This window comes from Scleropages formosus, chromosome 14, assembly GCF_900964775.1.
Source record: "Scleropages formosus chromosome 14, fSclFor1.1, whole genome shotgun sequence".
Lineage (NCBI taxonomy): Eukaryota > Metazoa > Chordata > Actinopteri > Osteoglossiformes > Osteoglossidae > Scleropages > Scleropages formosus.
The window spans coordinates 9,158,208-9,178,991 of NC_041819.1; the positions used below are offsets into that span (position 1 = coordinate 9,158,208).

At 41.3% G+C, this 20,784-nt stretch overlaps 2 protein-coding genes across 6 annotated transcripts in view; one reads left to right on the forward strand and one right to left on the reverse strand.

The window, feature by feature from the left end:
- LOC108920544 (FUN14 domain-containing protein 1-like) lies at positions 1-6,708 on the reverse strand. The gene is made up of 5 exons (XM_018729360.2): positions 6,689-6,708; positions 4,038-4,194; positions 3,627-3,702; positions 3,339-3,467; positions 1-1,300 (listed from the first exon to the last, which is right to left on the reverse strand). Exons 1-5 carry the CDS (start codon positions 6,705-6,707, stop codon positions 1,223-1,225), a joined length of 459 nt encoding a protein of 152 aa, XP_018584876.2. The 5' UTR covers position 6,708; the 3' UTR covers positions 1-1,222.
- Positions 6,709-8,799: 2,091 nt separating this feature from the next.
- The window catches only part of LOC108920542 (lysine-specific demethylase 6A-like), a 50,737-nt gene continuing 38,752 nt past the window's right edge, over positions 8,800-20,784 (forward strand). For 2 of the 5 annotated variants that reach the window (XM_029257850.1, XM_029257848.1), the window contains exons 1-2: positions 8,800-9,416; positions 9,556-9,619. In XM_029257850.1, the coding sequence (XP_029113683.1) occupies positions 9,247-9,416; positions 9,556-9,619 (234 nt within the window). In that variant the 5' untranslated portion in view covers positions 8,800-9,246. The remainder of the gene's footprint in view (positions 9,417-9,555; positions 9,620-20,784) is intronic. The other 3 variants (XM_029257849.1, XM_029257852.1, XM_029257851.1) reach the window with 2 other exon arrangements.

Below are 20,784 nucleotides of genomic sequence, written 5' to 3' on the forward strand. Positions count from 1 at the left end.
TTTTAACAATATTTTAATAATTATAAATCATATGGATGAAACAGTGAATTAAGGATATCAGCTATATGGCAGCACGTACACATAACATTCTTCAGCATTACATGCTACCTCTAACCTACCTTCCAAAGGGTGTAAGTTCAAATCCTACCTGCTGCTATAGTGCCCATGAGCAAAGTACCTGTCCAAAACTGCTCTAATAAAATGGACCCCGCTGAAGAAATAATTCACTCATTGGAAGCTGCTTCGGAGAAAAACCATCAGTGTAATTAATTCATGTAAGTTTTTTAAGTTGTAAACTTAATCCTAAGGGGCTCTTTTGAAACTTTCCCCAGAACTTATTTCTGAGCTGTCTAACACAAAATACCCATTTTCTCCTTCTGCTCGTAAGAATCCTCTCGCTTTTTATTTCACTTATTTTCCTGGGCTAGCATAATACTGGTCAACAATATTGCCAAAGAGAAAACTGGAGCAAAATTTGAATATTGCTAAAATGCAAGCTATTTTATCTGGTGATTTAGTTAAGCTATTAAGAGGATCTCTGCATTATTATTTACTGACCAAGTAACTGCCTCGCAACACAAAAAAAGGAAACAGGCAGCTACTATACATAAGTATGTATAGTAAGTACACAAATGAGCATTTTTAAACAACTTTAATTTTTACAGTGGCTCAGCAGAGAGACCGATCACGGTGACAACACTTGTTAGGCATAATCTTTGAAAGGCAAAATTTTGATTTAAAAACCAGTAACAACTATCATGCACATACCATTTTCACCAATATGTTTACAATTTTACTTGAAATACAAAAAACAGAAATAAAAACTATGGAAATTGGCATTCATAACTAAATACACTACAAAGAACTGGCAATACTGCACCATTAAGAAGATACTACCTCAAAATGATGTTTGCCACAGTTACATAAAACACAAAACTCATTATTTATCAAAAACAAAGTATGTCTCAGAGTACCACAGAGCTCATTAAGATACACAAGCCAAAATACACAAATGAGAGGCAAATGTCATGGTACAGGCCATCTTAAAGGTAAATCTTGTGTTCTATCACCCCCCCCCACAGTGACCAAATAAACAGGCATTATACAGACGATGACAGTGCTTGGCACAAAAGAATTATTTTTTAAAATAAAATAAAAAAAACCTCCCCACACACACACACACACAATTTACTTCCTGGAGGACTGGTGGGACACACAAAGTCTAGGATGCCAGTCCAAGCAGAAAACCTCCCAGGAAGCCACCGGAGAGGACAACATTTCTCTTCACAAACTCAGTAGACTGCAAAGCAAAGTACAGTGTAAGCATGTTGTAATAAACCTAATCTGCTGCAAGAAAATTTTACTAGAATAAAGCAATAAATGTGGCTGGAATCTCTTAGAACAAAGAAAGCCTGTTCAATTTTATATAGTGTTCAAAGCCATGCAATAATTATTCAAAAAAAAAAAAAAAAAATCAACTGACGTTCATTTCTTGGTGAGGACATGCATGTAAGACAAATAATTCCATACTGTCACAAAAGAACACAAGCATGTACATTCCAATGTTGGTATTAGACTATTATAAGTTATGTAGTTATGAAAAAGAATGATGTTACCACTTCATGGATAAGAACCAGAAGGCACAAAATTTCACACTTAATTACTACTGCCTGATACTGAATCCAATTTTTTTTTTTTTTTAAAAAAAAAAAAAAAAAAAAAAGAGTCTCACCGAGGACTACTGCATGAACACAGATTGAATAGATCTTGTCTGAACAGACATAAAAACAATCTAATGAGCTTTTGTGATAACCTTTAAGGAGCATTCTGATTACAGCCTTGGTGAACTAGAGGGTGACTACATGGGTAACCAGGTTTCAAACTTGTTCAGCGCTCAAGATTGAAGTAAATATTTCCAGTTAATACAAAACGCTTGTCCATATAAGATTTTAATTTTTAAATTGATGTGGAAACATTTAACAGATTACTTAAATGATTATTCAGCTTGCTGCTTACAATGTAAGGTCTGTCTAAGATACTGAATTATTGAAGCATTTATACACAGTACATTGTCACTAACCCTATCCTGGATAAATATCTTGCTCAAGGGTATTATAACATTAGAATGACTCAAAAGCTAAAAATCTTCAGATTGTAAGGCAATAGCTGGAACCACTATGCTACCTGCAGTCTGGAATTACACCGAGTCCTCAACTCATAAGCACTGGGAGCAGAAGTATGTTCATAGCCTGATTTAAAGTAAACCCACCCACTATGTTAAAAATCAATAAAAGCTTAATAATGCAGATGTTACTATTTATTTACAGGCCAGGTTGTGTGAAACCCTCCGATAACATCATAATGAATTAAAAATTCATTTGCAAGACTATTTATTCCATGTTCATAAACCACACATTTAATTTACACTCATTTATACAGCCGGGTAATTTTACTACAGCAACTTTAGGCTAAGTATCGTGCTCAATCGTATTACAGCTGGAGGTGGGATTTGAACCAGCAACCTTTTTTGAGTTCAACGACAGCAGCTCTAACCACTATTGTACCAGCTGCCACCAGACACATCCTATACAGGGTTGCTGTGTTTCAATCCTGGAAACATAAGCTGTGAGGCAGGGTTGTTGTAAACATGACATCAGTCTTTTGGAAGGCTTACTTTATCATCTTTAATTGACTTTAAAGATGTTCATCATTTGACAGCACATATCTTGCCATATTACCATTCTGTACAATTTGCACTATATATTGTTGCACTACCTGCATTACATACTGTTTTTTATTTATTTGTTCAAATACAAATATTTACTATTCCTCCAACTGTATATATAATTGTACATGTCTTTATTTTGTATTTTTCCACTTGTTTTATATTTTTTTATATTATAAGTATTTTAAGACCTGCAAGTTTGCTTTTTAACTTTTTTTTTTGGTACTCCATTTTATTTTATTGTATCCTATTGTGTTCTGCTGCTGTAACATAATTTCCCTTGTAGGATCAATGAAGTATATCTATCTATCTATATTTACTGTGCAGTTTCTGTAAAAGTCAATGATATAGCAATAATAAACAAGATTAATTCTATTACAAATTCCTACTGTCTGGATGTGTTTTATTGTCAACTAATGACTGGATGCAGAAATGCTGGTGGCATTCGCTGTGCAAACAAATTTTTGAAAACAGACGAGCGTATATTTCAAATTTTGAAACTGAAATGATCAAAATATGAGAAACCAGCACACTGAAAATTGTGTTGAAAGACAAATGTTAATGTAGCAACTAAATTAAGGAACAAATCAGCGGACAGCAAATTTAAACTGACCTCCCCAAGGAACGATTTGATTTCAGGAGCTGCTCTATCAGCCCTGTTCTTCAAATGCTTCTTTGCTTTGTTGACATCATTCTCAACTCTCTTCCAATCAACCTGCACATAACCAGTGTGATTGGCAATCTACAAAAGAGAGACCATGAAAATGAGAATATCACTCCAGTTTCCAAGGCTCCTACAAAGACATAATTTAATACATACTAAAATTAATGTAAATCTTCACCATACATTGAGATACATGCATACTGGAATGACAGGTGTGTGATATGATACAGTTCCTACCTGTAATAAAAGGAACCCTCCACCAAGTGCTGTGGCAACAATTTTTCCAACCCTCTGAAAAAGATATCCTGCGCACCTTGGAGAAAGAAAAAAAATGATTTTTTACACTTAACTTTAACAAACAGAACGGCATGCATACTCAAAAAGAACTGCAATGTACTTTATTTACATTTCATAAGCAATGCCAACTAAATTTACATTGTTACTGTCTGGTTGTTTCCTTTGTTTGCATAGCTGACATTTTTATCCAATGACACACTAACCAGACTTGCTTTTCATAAAACCAAACAATTTGTTTATTACAAGTAATCTCAATCCACATTTTGTTAACTAATAACACTTGAAATTATTTAGTATCTCTGAAGGAGTGTGACGTCATCAATCTGCGTGACTCGTAAAAGGCTCACATACCATCCGGTTACTCCACCCATCATTATCTGGGTGGCCACTGAGTATTTCTCTGCAATTGGTCCAGGACTGTTACCAAAAACGCGACTCCACCACTGGTGACGCCTGGCATATTCCGTAAGGTCTATCACTTCATATGAGTCATCATCACTCTCGCCCTCTGTAAAAGAGATAGTGACGTACACTTACACACTATGAACAAAATAAAACAGGTGTACATGATAAAGCATGTGTCGCAAGTTAATATAACAAGCCAATCTACGTTACAAAGAGCCAGCATCAACCCTCAGATATCAGCTGACACGCTCGAAGAAAAATCACACACAAGTGCATTACTAACAGCCCTTACAGGAGCCATCAGGTTGTAAATATATGCCACTCTGACAAATACTGCACCAATTACATGTAAGACAGCCAAACACTGATTTCAATTACCTGACAGAAAATCTGAAACATTCATTAGCACTTTATAGACCACTGTTCAATCATAGTAGAATCAAACTCCTGATTTAAATCCGAAACTTACTATTGTTATTTCACACATTAAAATGTCACGGTTACAGCTACTTACAGCCAATTTCAGTGAGAACAGAAACAAAGCACTTAAAAGTAAGAGGTCTTTTAAGAAGCTAATATTCACAAGACTCTCTCTGAGAATACATTATGTAGAGGTGGTGTGCTGGTGGCATGTTAAAGGTTGTACCCAGTCTGACCACAAACCTAAGTACATTGGTTCCCCAACTTATGAGTTACAAAGAGGCTTTGGCTAGTCATTTTATTCATAACTCCAAAATCACATTTACCACTAAGTCACTGATTAAAACCTTAGATGTAGCTACAATACATTTAAAATTGCTCTGTAAAACAATTTAACTTCAAGTTGCATTAAAACAAACTATTTTAAAATTACTGAAAACAAGAATGTGCCCTTTACAGGCTCCTATTCAACAGCAATTCTGGACTGATTCACCCATAAACATGTCAAATCGAATCACATCACTGTCACTTCACCATAACCACAAGTGTACAGGTAGCGAAAACCTGTGGTGCATTCCCCGTAGCTGTGCGGCATAAATTGCAAGTATACAGATCACAAATATACACATTATACACCTGTACAGTATTCACATAATACATATAAGACTCAATGTACAGATAATATGCAACACACGTAAAATGCAATACACAGTGGACAAGGACTACATAGTAAAAACGGAGTGCCAGTAAAATACATGGCGGACATATACACATACGTAGTATTAGTACAACGGGAGGTAGAGTGGGTTGTGTGTGTGTGCTGACGTTATTAGTTAGAGTTCAACGGTGACCTACTCACCACTTTAAATTTATCTCCACTTTGGTCTCCAAAAATCAGAGTACACCTTGAAATTCTTACTGGTGCTATTAGGATCGGCATTTACATTTTTTAATTTAGCAGATTCTTTCCTCTTAAGCGACATACATCTCAGAGGACAATACAAAGAGTTCACATTATATTAAGAGAGGGAGAGATTTCAAGTTTCAAGTTTTTATTCGTCACATACACAACCATACTTAGTATAACCTCCAGAGAGATGCTTTTCCGACTCTCCCCAGTACAGATAAATAAGGCGATACAAACAAGTAGAAACTAGGAACATGCTGAAGGAATACGAGGAATATATAATGATGAAAGCAGGAAAGAATAAATAATAAAATAAAGTAGGATACAAATATGTGTAGTCCAATATAAAGGTGAGATAAAAGTGCAATTTGGATGGAGACATGGGATTTTAGAGCGTAGCTAATTGGTCACATTCCACCACATGAACAAGTATACATTACACAAGTAGCTGCATAAAGGTTTACCCCTTATTCAAATATTTATCATTTGAAAAAATGTAACATTCACAGCATCTCAGGAACGTCCCGCACGAGCTGTAACTTACTTACGCAACCTGTATTTACCTGTCCAGCCGCTAGATGTCACTAAAATGCACCCAAACAATACAGTCAGTGGCGAGGGACCAGGAGTTTGAGTGACTTTTACTGACATACGATACATCAGCTTCGAGTAAACAGGTTCCATTCGCTCCACGACAAATGTCAGAAAATACAGGCGCGAAGAAAACAAGCATTTCGCTGACAAAATTAAATTTCGTCACTCGACTTATCAGAACCTGGGAGAGAGTATGAATGAATGACAGTAACTCCGTGCTCGGTCCTCACTGTGTGTCATGAACGCCTAGTATCGATTTAACTGTTTTTCTCAATGTTACGTTGTGCTAAAAACACTATTATTCACCTATTTTATTACAGCTGATACTACAGCTGGAGGTCAGGTTCAAACTCAACTCGCTCGTTGCTGCTCGAGTCGCGCCGTGTAAAATTCCTAGGTCGCCCGCTAAGTGGAAAAATGAAAACACAAACCAGAGAACTCTAAATTACTAGGCTAACTAAATCAAATGTGAGCTACAAGGTCCAAGCTGTACTATTTTGTTTTCGTAAGGAATCCAGTCGCCGTGGCATTCCCTAAGCGTCACTTACAATACATGATTATATTTTCTAGTATGATGAATTAAGAAACATTTCCCACATACAGTTTCTTACATATAAACCGTCCAGAACAACAGTACAGCTATGAAGAAAACAATTGAACTAAATCCTGCACTTACCGTCCTTATGAGCAGCCATTTTGCAGCCAAAAAAAAAAAAAAAAAAACACTACAGGTAAATACCTAAACCGGAAGCCGCCTTCGCACTGGCTCCGCCCTAAAATTTATAGCGTCCGTATTTAAAGGAACAGCAATGTAATTTCGATAAAACAACAGTCCTCCGGCACCTCCATCTTTTTTTTTTTTAAATTAAATTGCCGGTACCATCACACATACGTCATAAAGCAGTGGCAAAACTGAATACGCAAATATCCAGAAATTTGCAGTACTATGCAGTTGCCGTGTGTCTTCAAGTTTGTCGTTTTTACTGAGTTCTTATTATTTTAACTTTTTATTAATTTCTCTATAAAATGAATATTCAGTAATTCAGATCAATCAATGTACTGTCTAAACGCAAACCTGTGAATGAATGACGTCTTGCTCAGAATCGAGTTTATCATGTAATACTAGGTATACACAGTTTAACGTTCGTATGTTTAGTAAACATTTAAACCGTTTAACGCAACGTTCAGCCGTTCGTCCGTAGTAGATTCCTCTGTTTATTATTTCCTTCTCATGCTTACAGCATTGTTGTCATCTTTAGCTCAGTTAGTGCAACGATTGTAGTTAAGTTAGTACGCCGTGGTTGTTGTGTGAAGGTTTACGAGTTATCGTATGTACATGATCATGATGCCGCGTGCAATTATTAGATATTTGTTATTGTTATTTTTGTATGTTCTCCTATATACTCGATTATTTAATTCGTCCGAAAATCTTCTGTATATATAGTATACTACTAGCCTTTCGGCACAAATGAACTGTGATCCAACATACAATTAACAAGAGAATTCGGAGGGTTACAGCCGTGGCTATTAAGGATTATTAATCAATGAGAGGCTTGGAGTTGTGCCTTACTGAGAATACTTTTTCATTCCTTTTACTTTGTATCTTCCCTTGGTAGTGTCAGATCATCGTGTCTCTTTTTCAAGTTACCTTATGTAAAATACGTTCATGAGGGCTGCCGGATTTTATTACAAACTTCAGGAAATTGAGCATTTCTTAACTTAAGCGTTGGGGTTTTTTTTTCTTTTTTGAACCGCAGTCATGGTAAGTAATTGTAGGCTGCACTTTGTGGTTTCTACGTACTTTTGTTTTGTGCTCACCAAGGCTCATAGGATGGCCTGAGATTCTGGTCTGCTGTTGTGCTTCAAGGCACACGGACGGAGCCTTGCTTTCCAAAGGCTGTGGCAGAGAAAGTCACTCACCTCTCCGTGGAAACGGTGCGGGCAGCAGCACTTCAACAGGTCTCTTCCAGGAGCGCAAGCTGTAGACTTCATGAAACCACAGACGGAAGATGCGTTTTTATTATTATTAGCCATTGCAAAATATTCAAACAAGCACGTATGTTTCATATTGACGTATAATCAAAATGTATGAAACACTTTTTTTGCGGTTTAAAGACAACACTCTATGTGTTAATAAGAATAAACTCAGTGAGCTATTATAATCTATATAGTATCGAAATATTTCCTTCTTATCTTACTAAATATTTCCTTACACGTCTGGTCTGCTCGTACATCACACACCTGACCTATTTTCCATAAAATACAAACATAAATGAGCAAACAACCCAAACTACAATACTGACAAAAAGATTATGAAAAAATAATTAAAAGAGCGTGTTTTGAATATGCTTTCAATTCTTGAAGTCTATACAAAACAGCTAGAAGAATTTGAACACACATATGAATCATTATGGCGTTTTTGCTTGTTGTTATGGGCAAATGAGCAATAATATACGTGTTAAACACGTTCGATATACAATTTGCATATTTTTCCCTGTACCATTGTGCTTAAACTTCTCTTCGTGCTGATATTACAGTCATCATAAAAACTGCAATCACCTTTCTTTAAAATGGAACATTATTTGCTGCAATCGTTGGAATATTGCTATTGATCAGTGCACCCTAACTTGCTGCTCAATGCTCCGCCTGCAACGCTAACACTATAAATGACAGCTACGCTAGCCAATAGAATCTTTGAGAATATGCCCACATCACATGAATGGACAATAAAGACCAATTGGAACGCGCGGAAGGTCTGCGTAAAGTTGAGAGTGTATGTTTTTCACGCTCCCTTTGAAAGTTTATATGAGAAACGAAGCTCCGGAGAAAGGAGGCCTGAGACAAGAACTGTCACGTGGTGTGGTGCAGAAGCCGCCATTGGCCCGTGGAACTGGAGAGGGCGTTCCGACGGCAGCGGCGTGGGTTCGCCAGTGTGACACAATTACAACAACTTTGAGCTGTCGATCGGGGGGAACTTTGTGATATTAACCAAATTACACCATTTCGGTACCCTGCATGAGCAGCATTCCGTGCATCGTATGTTGTTGGGCGCATGAAGTAATTTATGTAGAACGATGTAAAAAGAAGATTATCTGGGGGGATTCTCATTTCCTACAGGATTTAGTTAATTCTTTTAAAATTACGTCCTGGGTGGAAAAAAGTTCCTGATCGAATCTATTTTTGTTCGCTTTTTTATTTTGGTGGGATTTGCATTTTCCTCCTCGCCGAGTTTCCATGAAATCGTGCGGAGTATCGCTCGCCGCCGCCGCCTGCGCCGCTGCTCGAAGTCTCGGCGCTGCTGGTGATGAGGAAAAGAAAATGGCGGCGGGAAAAGCGAGTGAAACCGAGGAGGACTTTCCGAGGCTGACAGCGCAGGAGAGGGACAGCCTGGTCGGAGTAGACAGGTCAGAAGCTCAACCTTGCGCACGTTTGTGGCGTTTTCTTGCAGATTTGCGTGCCGGCCTCCGGTTGAAATGTGCAAAAAAAGGCAATTAACGGCGTAAAGTGACAGAGAGCCGCCTGTGTTGTCTTCTCTCTTTGCAGCTCTCTGTTTGGATTTCAGAGGCTTCATGAAGATGGCGCCAGAACGAAGGCCTTGCTGCAGAAGGTATGTGGTGGTAGGAGCGGTGCCGGTTATTTCGCCCAAACCTTCGTAATTTGGGCATTTTCGCAGTCGCTGTGTGAATGGCGACTCGTTCGGTCTGGTTGAGACGAGCGGCTGGAGCGCGGCGCGGCGACCCCTCGATGTGCGCAGTCCGCCTGCCCCTCGCCTTCCGCCCTGCTGCTGCTCGGTGCGATCCAGAGGCTCCGTGAGCGGCGCACGGCGAGCGCGCAGAGTCTGCCGCGGATACTTACTCGGCTGTTCGCGCACGGTGTCGCCGGTAAGCCTCACTGGGGGGGACTCTCTCCGTCCAGGCGTGTTCGCTGAGTCGGTCTGACCGGGGGGGAAGTAGTTAGTCGCGCACAGTGGGGCCCGGGCGGGCGACGCTGCGAGCTCAATCGTGTCCCCCTGTCGTACTGGGCAGCTGTCCGCCAGGTACGATTCCCAGGTGACGGACACATTGCGACAGCTGTTTTGATCATATAGTAGTAGTGTTTATTCCCTCGCGCTGTTTCCCAGCTGTTCCAGAGGTGCTCGGTGGCCCTTTTCACCAGCAGCGCGTTCTCTCTCTGTCGCCATTTATTATCGGTGGCGGCTTGGCCGCTGTGTGTGTCGCCTGTCCTCTGACCAGGTGGCCATGTCCGGTGTTGCGCCTCGTTCGCATCATGTGGCCATTGTCGCCACCACTCGCGGCCAGCCAGGTGGCTGCAGGTGACTCTACAGCCGGCTGGAGCTCCTTTCTAGGCAGCGGAGTGGCCATTTTCGGCCCGAAATTCGGGTGTCTGGACTTAGTTGGTGGCTTATTGGCGCCAGACGTGGGCGGCCAGTGTGCGGTCCTGTGGATCATCATCATGACATGTATTTGACTTTATCGCCACTTTGCAGTCTTGGTTATGTGGCCGCGTCGCCTGCTGTGGCCAGTGGGGCTGTGTCGTTAGGGCGTCGTCGAACCGCTCGTTCCCTGTTCCCTTTTCCAATGACTGTCCGGCCGTCCGCATCGATTCTGGACCAGCCAGGCTGTGTGCGAGACGTTGACGCACTACTTTAACCGTGTTACACAAGATGCCCTTTCTCTTTGCATGGCGGGCTTCAGGGTGAAGTGACCTGGGGTCCCGGCCGACCGGAGAGCTTCCCTCCCCGGCCGTGTTTTAAAGTGTTTTTCACCCTGAAACCCGGCCGGGGGGCTGTGTGTGTGAGGTACCAGTAATGGCTGCTCTCACTCATCGGCCCAAGATGGCGGGACCGGGAGGAGGAAAGTGAGAGAAAACATCGCATCAGGGAGCGAAATTGTACTATTTCGTGGTGCGTGGTGCGTGCTGCGAGGAGGGCGGGCGGTGGCGTCGCGGTTGTGTGGAATTCAGACGTTCGGGTCGATTTTTTTTTTTTTATTATTTTTTTTTTTCTTCTTTTTGTTTTTTGTGAGAGGCGATTGTGGAATTGGGAAAGCGGCGTTGTGCGGTTGCCCCTCCGCCGCGGTGGGCAGCGCATCCCGTCAACCTGTGGCTCGGCGGACGGCGAACAAAGGCCGCTCCGCTCCGCGCTCCGCCGCAGCTCCAGCGCGCGCACACGCACACTCACGCAGGCGCGCGCCCGCCCGCAGCTCATGGCGCGGAGCTGCGTGGCTGCTGCTCGCGTGGAAGTAACCGTTGGAGTGTTGTGTCCCCCAACGCGGCTCCATTGCTGCAAGCGGATGGGACTTTTTCCTCACAGGTCACGGACGGAGAATGGACGTTCGGTTCGTAGCAAAGCGCAGGTTCTCCAGTACTGCGAGCTGCAGGTAATCATGTGGATGAGTCCGTCACATTGACCAGTTGAGTTGTATGAGAACAGCAGCATTATTCATTGTTCTGAATGATTTCCTCCACTGCGTCTGAGTGGAGAGGCCAAGTTTTTCAGCTTGCCTGGGCTGTCGTTGGGGATGTCAAAATTGGTATTGCAAAAAATGTACATTTTGGACAGAACAGGAGCTCTTTTAATAAGAAATAGTTTTCGCACAAATTTTGGTGCAGGGTCTGTGGTTAGGTGGTGTTCTCCTCCCCAGTTTACACACAGGCAGTTCAGACTTTACTCCATCCATGTTTGCGATAAACATGTATATTAAGGCATGAAACAGATTAGGACTTTCAGGAATGGCTCCTGGGAGTGAGCTTACTTTGTTAAATGCTTATATACATGTTTTATCAGTTCCACGTGTGCTGTAGCAAGATGTCAGTGCTGTTTGTAAATTGGATGTTTACATTGGCTTGTCTTGTTTTGTTTTACTTGACCCCATTGGTGCACTGAGATATTTAGAGAAAAAACACTTAATTTTCAGTTTGTCTTTTTTTTTTTTAAATTTTTTTTTTAACTCTTTATCAGTTAATAAGGTTGATGTGATAGTCTGGTGAAAATGAGGAAATGCTTTGAGGATAATCGGTCCTGAACGGCTGCCATATGGTGAGCCTGTGCTGTGTGTTGGAAACAGACTGCTGAGCTCCGTTCTGCTCTGCTCCGTGTGGATGTATGTCGGTTCGCAAGAGAACACGTTCAAGTCGATGTTTGTCACGTATGGTTTGCGCAGAGCCCCTTATGAACTTGGCTCTTCAACTCACCACAATATCTTTTTAGCCTTTGTGCTGGGATCTCCGCCAGCAGTGAGCGGCTAGGGCTCCCTCCTCTAGATGCCAGTGGGAGTATTTTCATGTGTTGATGGTAAACATCTTTTAAATTTTATATTCTAGGAGTCAAATGTGAAGGGGCTTCAAAGCCTATACAATGTTTAAATTTATTCATTCAGTTAACTCCTCCTTCTGTGGCAATCTACAGTATTAGCTTTACAATACTAAGCTACTCACAATCATTTACACTTGGGTAATTTTTACTGGAGCAATTCGGGAAAGTACCTTACTCAAGGGTACCGCAGGGAGAGTGGGAATTTGAACCTGGCTGTAACCATTGTGCCACCTGCTGCTGCCATGCCAACGTGTCATTGCATGCCAGAGCAATAATTGTATATTATAATAGTACCGTGAACATCGGAAATGACGCATTATAGCAATGCATTATCTTTTCATTACAAAGGTATTTACTTGAGACAGGTTAGTCTTGCAATGGTGTCTTGCTTTCATTTGTGGTGGTGGTAATTGTTGCAGTTTCATTTATGCTTTAGCTTCTTGGGTAGTCAGCTGTCTGATGTCTCCCTCTTACTTCAGTTCAACACCGCTATGACTTTGGACTGAGCATATGGACCTTAGTCATTTGCATGCTGATACTCACCACCATGGCTAGCAAGAGGTAATACCTCATATCTTTTGCCAGAACAAATTACTAATTTGCTGCTGTATATTATGTAATCCATAATAATGCTTATGACTCCAAGGCAGTGTGGATCTTGGCTTTGCTGTCAGACATGATGCCAAATGGTGATATTCTCACAGCACATGTGGTTGGGATGAACTTGTGACAAATCATCTTAGGTTTTTGTTTTCACTGCATGTATTTTTATGGGCCATTGAGACCCGACTAGTAATATTGTGAAATTTTACAGTGCGTGGTTCAATTAGTGTTTTTTTTCTACCTTTCTGGGAATAGTCCATCTTAAATTCTAAATAATAAATATGTACCGTTTTATAAGCTAGTTACATGGCATGTGTAAAAGCTTACCTCTGCATACACAACCCTCACTCCCTGAATTTTTGCATACAGTCATAGCTTCACTGTACCTGTTCCTAATTTTTGATCTGCATGTGTTTACTCTTCTCTGACAAACCTGTGCCAAAATTGCTTTCTTTACTTATTAAAGGGTATGCCCTGCTACCCTGGAGATTTAGCATTGATTTGAGGAGCAGCACACTTTGTCTCTCCTGCTATCCTTTGACCTCAAGGTACCTGAGATCTCCACAGGAGGTTTTTAAAACATCCTATCTTGCCTCTTTTAGATCCTTTTAGCTGTGCACCCAGTTGCTCAGCAGACAGTTTTGTGTTTTTCCAACTTATTCGCCATGTGGAATCCTTGGTAAAAGACCGACTACCTTTCTCACAAGAACCACTATCCACTTTAGTGATTTTCAATGTCTTTCGGTCCATTTATTAACCCACTATTATACTCTTCTGCTTTCTATGTTCTGCTCTTGCATGCCATGGTGGGGGGGTGGATATTTTGAGGCATAATGAATAAACTTTGAATTGGTACTAATTAATAAATGCTAAGCAGTATAAGGTGTATATAGTGTACTTTATTACAGAGGCTTGAGGCCAGATGGTTCCAGGTTTAAGTCACTGGAGGGACCATGCTGTGGCTGGAGCTGAATTGCTCCAGCAAAACTGACAGATTTCAAAAGAAATAAACTTTGTGAAATATGGAAGTCTGCAACTCATTGATGGGTAAAATACAATTGTTTTGTCCCCTTTAATATCTAACAGGTTGGGGTAAGAACTAGCTGGTTGTGAATACATACACTTGTATTGGATCTGTATCATTTGAGGAGTTGCAGTGTCATTGAAGTGTGGTTCCATCTGCGCACATATGTAGTGCTTGGACAGTTGGTTTTCAGAGGAGACATAAATGAATATGTCCGACATATTGTTGGCTTTACCTTTTGTGTGAAATGAATTCAGACCTAATGCGGTGGTTAGAGTTTTTGCTGGTTGGTGCTGTGCTTGGTTGCAGCAATGTTGGGGTTGGAGTCTGCTGCAGTCCAAAACTGCTTGTGGGTCTTCTACTGTATCATCCCCCTTTTGACGTCTACTTTGTCAGATGACAAGTTCCAGCATTAAGTTCTAAAGGTGGATGCGTTTGTGTTTTATGCTTTGCTTCTGTAGCCATCCCAGACAAGCCTCTGATTGCTTGGGTATGATGGTGGTGTCAGTGCATGCTAGTTATAGTGTAACCTCTGTTGCTTTGTCGAGGAGTGTACTCGTGAATGTCCGCTCTTTCTGGCAGGTTTACCTGTGTGCTACAGTTCTGTTCTCAGTCAAAGGAAGGTTCTGCATATACTCCAGTGTAACATGAGTAAATCTTCAGCCCATTTATTTTATTTACAGTTCTTGGATTGACAGTGCTGTAGGGCTGGGTAGAAAATGTCGTGCCTGATTGTGTTATCGATTCTTTTGCTGAAAGTGAATATTGACAAAGTTCAGCCAATATTTGCAGATATGTCAGTTGCACCATTGTTACTTGGGAGAGGTTCATTTCAAGTATTTGTGGGGTTTGCAAAATAGTTCACAAGAAAATCATAATCGCTGGAAGTTAATCGCTCTGAGTAGCCTATGCAGAAAATTCAAATGAACTGTCAACTCTTGAAGTGTGAGTTTGATCCCTGTGTGCATACGGCACTAGCCAGTATGACCTGTGATCTTTGCTATGGTACCAAACCTTTGCAGCAATGCAATGAGTAGGTTTTATTGAACTGGATAATATTTTCTTTGTATGCACTTTACCATTATGCTTATATCTTTAATTTTTTTGGTCTTATGTTCACTGTGTTTCCACAGGCAGGGGTCAAGTAGTTTTTGTATCAACATGTCAAAGAATGGCAGGGTGGAGCTGCAAGTAGTACTGGTGCCACATAACACTTTGGTTTTGACTTAAGATATGGATTTGAATCCAGCTCAGTCTCTGTAGTTTGCATGCTTTCTTTGCATTTGTGTGGGTTTTCTCATGCAGTCCAAACATGAGTTTGTTTAATGTGTGATGCTAAATTGCCTTTGTGTGTGTATGTGTGATTATCTTGCGATGGGTAGGCCTCCTGTTCAGCTTGTACCCTGTCCAATGCTCTCTGCTTTAGGGATAGGCTCTAGGCCACCACAGCCCTGCTTTAGACATGTTGTTGCTGATAATGAATGGAATGAATTAATGAACAAACTGATTTGTCATGCTAGATGACACCACTTTGTAAATTCATAAGTTTAATAGCTCCAAGCGTATGAAAGTCACCAGGTGACTGGCCAGTGTTAATTTACATTTATTCATGTAGCAGACACTTTTTGTCCAAAGTGACGTACATCTCAGTGAAAGTACAATTTATGCATTACATTAAGAGAAGGAGACGTAGCTGCAGACATGAAAGTCTCAAGCAAACCTAGTTTGTTCCCTACCGCTTGCTGCACCGAGGTTCATTGTTCAAGTAGGTGCATATGACACGGGATAGACAAATCCCGATACCCTCCCACTAATTTATTTTTTAAAAAAAAAAAAAACATATAAGCTACACAAATGAGCAAGTACAATACCAGAGTAATGGCTGAATAAAGGTTGTATCTGGGGATGCTTCTGGAGTTAGTGAATGAACATTTACACCATAAATGAGTTGGAGGGATCTTGGGTGAAGTGGATCTGGAAGAGGTGGGTTTTTAGACCCTTCTTGAAAATAAACAGCTTCCGCAGTTCTGAGTGACAGGGGAAGGTCATTCCACTACAATGGACCCAGAACCAAGAACCTCCGAGCTTTGCCTTTCGTGTGCAGGACCACCAAGCGAGCAGAAGTAGATGAGCGAAGGAGCCTGGCTAGGGTGTACCGGTTGATTAAGCCTTGTAAATAGCTGGGAGCAGTTCTACTGATGCATTTGTGCACAGTAACCAAGGTTTTGAATTTGATTCGGGCAGCTATAGGAAGCCCGAATTTGATATTTTCTGTCAGTTCTGTTTTTTGAAATCTGTTGGTAGATGTAAATGTATGCATGGATGTGTGTGGAGGAAAGGACATGCAGTGCAGTACAGATGCTACTTTACTTTTGAATGTTTGACTTAACGATATTTCAAAGTTACGATGGTACGATAGCGATACGCATTTGGTAGAATCCATACTTCAAATTTTGAATTTCGATCTGTTCCCGCGCTTGTGATATGCTGTACGATACTGTCTCCCAATGCTGGGCCACTCAACCACCCTTGCAGTCTCTGTGGCAATCATGCGAACGAGTGTAAACATCCGATACGGCGTCGAACAGTTTTTATTTTGTGTTTTTGCATCCCATCATGTCTGCTAAACAGCCATGTGTATCTCCTGCTTAAATTTGCCTAGCTGTAGGCAGTGGTAAGTGCTGTGAGCCAGTTTAAGGTAGGCTAGGCTATGATTTTCAGTAGGTGCGCTACCGTATTTACATATTTAGCTGATGCTTTTATCCAAAGCGATTTACAAAGTTAAGGTCCTGTTTATACTTGGATAATTTTACTGGAGCAACTCAGGGTAAGTACCTTGCTCAAGGATACTACAGCCGGAGGTGGGGATCAAACCTGCGACCTTTGGATCCAAAGGCAGTAGCTCTAACCACTATTCTACCGGCTGCAGTCTTTTTCGACTTACAATTTTTTCCATTTACGATGGGTTTACTTTCTGATAAACCCATTGTTAGTCTTGGAGCATCTACCTGTCTTGCCAGTACACAGTCTCAGTGGGTATTTCACCCACTCTTGCTAAATGTAGTCGTTTTCTTTCCACCTCTGTGTACTCTACTGCCTGTAAAAATATACAAAGATTAAGTAGGCATTCTTGCAGAATAGTTTTGCCCAAGTGTGGCTGTACTACTGAGCACATTTGCAAAAGAAATGGCATTTATTGTTTGTGAAGCAGTTGGGCGGAAAGCGTTGCTGTGCTTGAAAGAGCAACTTCCGCAGCCCCAATTGCTGCTGAATTTGGTGTGAGTGGCCATCACTGGGAAGCCTTTGCAACACCCACACAAACACAGGCATGCTCGTGCAACATGTGCATTGTGTGTGTGTTCTTGGTGGTGAACTAAACACAGGAATAAAGTGCTTATCACAGCCATCTCTGCCCTTGTTTCAATAGCCCTTTGCCCTGAATCTCTCTTCAGGCTGTGATGTCACTGTGGTAATGGATTGTTTGGTAACTGAAATGAGGTATCCTTGACTGTAGGCCAGTAGGTCAAAACTGGTCATGTCACAAGTAATCTCTTCATTAATCTCTGCACTCTATACTCATCAGCTGAGCAGACGTTCTACTCTGGAAGGGTTTCTGGTCTTTGCCCAGGGGAGTGGTTTAGTGTTGTCTGTGTGACAGATGGACCTATGAGTACAAATATACTCACTGTTTGTGCTCTGATTTGGAAGAGATGTTCAATGCTTTCCACACATCTTTGGTCTTTCCCATTCTTAAAGCTTGTTGTCTGTTACGGATTTGGTTTGGCCTGTTGAATAGTCAGTGCTGATATCCGTACTGTGTTGATAGACCTGGTCAATACTGGGGTTACAATTTTCAGTGTTGCGGGGGTACAAATGGGTGGGTGATTCTGCTTTTATTTGCTTAATTGTCCAGATATAGACACGTTAAGGATTACTACTGATGCTCTGTATTTGTCACTTTGCCTTGCTTCCACATACAGAAAGTTCCCTCTAAAATGACTGAAAATGATGTTGGCTTGTTTCTTAATTCATGAATTGCTTCCGTGAAGTGCTGCTGCTGGCATACTGTTGATTGATATCGTCTTAGCTATTCTTTGCTTGAAAAAATAAAGAATGAAGATGCTAATTTAACTGACCTTTGTTACTAGCACAGTTTCAGAATCATAAATTTTACACATACATTAACCTGCGAATTGGAGATTATGGTTCATCAACTTTCAGGATTTAGTCTTAGCTGATCTTTGAAAATACATTTATACCCCCTTATTTTAAAAATATTCACTATTGCATTTCAGTTTCACTCCTAGCCCACTCCATGTCGGGTAGGGAAATGTTCCAGAGAAACTCTAAAAGGTTTAGGATTTTCTGCAGAGCAACTAAGATTAAGGTACTTAATTTTTTTTACATATTTATAAAGGGTAAGTACACCTTTCTCAAGTACTGTGGTACACTTGAATGTTACAGCAAGAATACCCTGCTCTAAGAATGGGAACAAAAGTAGCTTACTGTAAGTCACTGTGTTCAAAGGTGTCAGCTGAACAATAGAAAACGGTGGTGTAGCTTGAAGAGTGCAGTTGAGAGAGAACTAGAATGGACCATTCATTTTCTCTAGCACATCTCCCTACCTGCTGTTAACAGTCTAGACGGTAGGAAATGTTGGATCCATTTACATTACTTCATTTAGCAGACACTTTTTCTCCGACACAACGCTATGTAGTGTTCATTAGAAGTTATCAGCCCGCACCCTATTCACTAAGGTGACTTACACTGCAAGATACACTACTTATGGATGAGTGACCCATTCTACATCAGTGGAACACACTTTCTCTGTCACACACTACGGGTGACTCAGATTCAGTAATCTAACTGAACGGCATGTCTTTGGACTGTGAGAGGAAACCAGAGGAAACCAGTGCAGACATGTGGAGAACATGCAAACTCCAGACACTGAGTGGGGATCAAACCCACCTACCCACCCAGGTGCTGTGAGACAGCAGTGCTGCATGCTAGGCCACGTGCTGCCCGTTTATTTTACATTTATTCATTTTGCTGACACTTTTCTCCAAAGCAGCTTACAGTGTTGTGCAGTTTTATTTGAACAATTTTGGGTAATTGCCTTGCTCAAGTGTAGTATAAATGGAGGTGGGATTTGAACCTATGACCTTGGGGTCCAAAGCCAGCAGCTCTAAACAAAGTTAGTTCTGTTTCTTCCATGGTATTGTGAAATGGAATTGCTATGTGCTCTATGCTGAACTTCGCAGCAGTTTTCATTGTTTGCTGGCAGACCTGATGGGTACATAGTTGCTAACGTGCTAATAGCTGCTCATTTTGACTGTTTAAATAATGAGACTCTCTGGGGAATAAACATGTCAGAGGTTTCAACGCTTTGGCCTGTACAGATGGCCTGTAACTGGTAGTCTGCCTTAACTGCCAACAAGGAAAGATTCAGTTCATGTTGACGGTGTTGGAGAATTGTCTTTATTTTTTAACGGTCTGACCCCAGTCTAACAGCCATGTACGTGCTTCCTGTAAAAAGCGGGTTTTGGTTTCCTCCCAGTAAATTGTGTGGCAGTAGTCAAAGTGCTGTTTTGTATCGTGATGTATGGTTTCTGTTCAGGCTACCCGAAGGGTCATTTTAATGCCATGTGCATTGGTGTGGTCAGTTTAGGTTTGATCAGTTTGTGCGTATCCTGCGGGGGGCATGGTGGCGCAGCAGGTTTGGCTGGGTCCTGCTCTTTGGCGCGTCTGGGGTTCGAGTCCTGCTTGGGATGCCTTGAGATGGACTGCTGTCCCGTCTCCCTCCAGCCTTACGCCTCATGTTGCCAGGTTAGGCCCCGGTTTACCGCAAACCCTGCTTGGGACAAGCGCCTTCAGCCAATGGGCAGTGTGTGTGTCTCTCTATCCTGTGTACCTGGTGTCGCGCTGTGCTTGTGAGCATTGATTCCCTGCTTTCCGAACATCACTGGCTCCTCTGTGCTGTCTGACTTACTCAAACTTTCAAATGAGTGTAACATTTAATTCTGGATCAAAAATGAAAAGAAAAAATATGTGGAAATTTGTGATGCAGTGTGGTGTTTCATTTGACAGGTTTTAACTTTTGAATTGGAACCATTCTACACCATATACCCCCCCGCCTTTGGCCTCCCTCACCTTTGGTCTTTGTGTAGTTTTCCACTTTGACAAATGTGGTCCTAGCTGCTTATAGTGAAAATGTGTTAAACAAGTCGAGTAGTAGTCGACGACAATGCATGGGGATGCAGTCAGTCTCTGTGGTCTCTGCCTCATGATGAAGGTACTCCTAGTGAAAGTCTTCAATCACGTCATGAGGTTTGTGTCTTCCTGTGAGCAGCTTGGAGGATGTAGAATAAACAGTTGGATGTATTTGCGTGTTACTTGCCCTGATGTGCTGTCAGTTTGGGACAGGATCACTGTCTCCTCCTCTGTCTTGCAGTGCCATGCCAGCTTAGTCTTTGAGTCAGTCAGAAGAGATGTTTTCATCACTCGTGGACTGAAATATATTATTATGTGCAAATGGGTACTATAAAGCTTAGGCATATTTACTTTTTATTCAAAATATGGGAGGTTTTTTATTTTTTTTTTCTTTTCCCTCCTCCTCCCTTTCTCAGGGAGGCCCTAATATTTACTCCAGTAAAATGTGTACCTGTTAGAAGTGGCCATAAATCACTTTGTGGCAGAGGTTTGCTGTAAGATGAGGTGAGAGCTATGTCTTGAATGTATTTTGAAAGGGAAAGCTATGCTGTGATATGTACAGTGCAGCTGCTCCCTTAGCACACTGGATTTGTCTTGTGGCAGTTTGTGAAAACGTTAATAA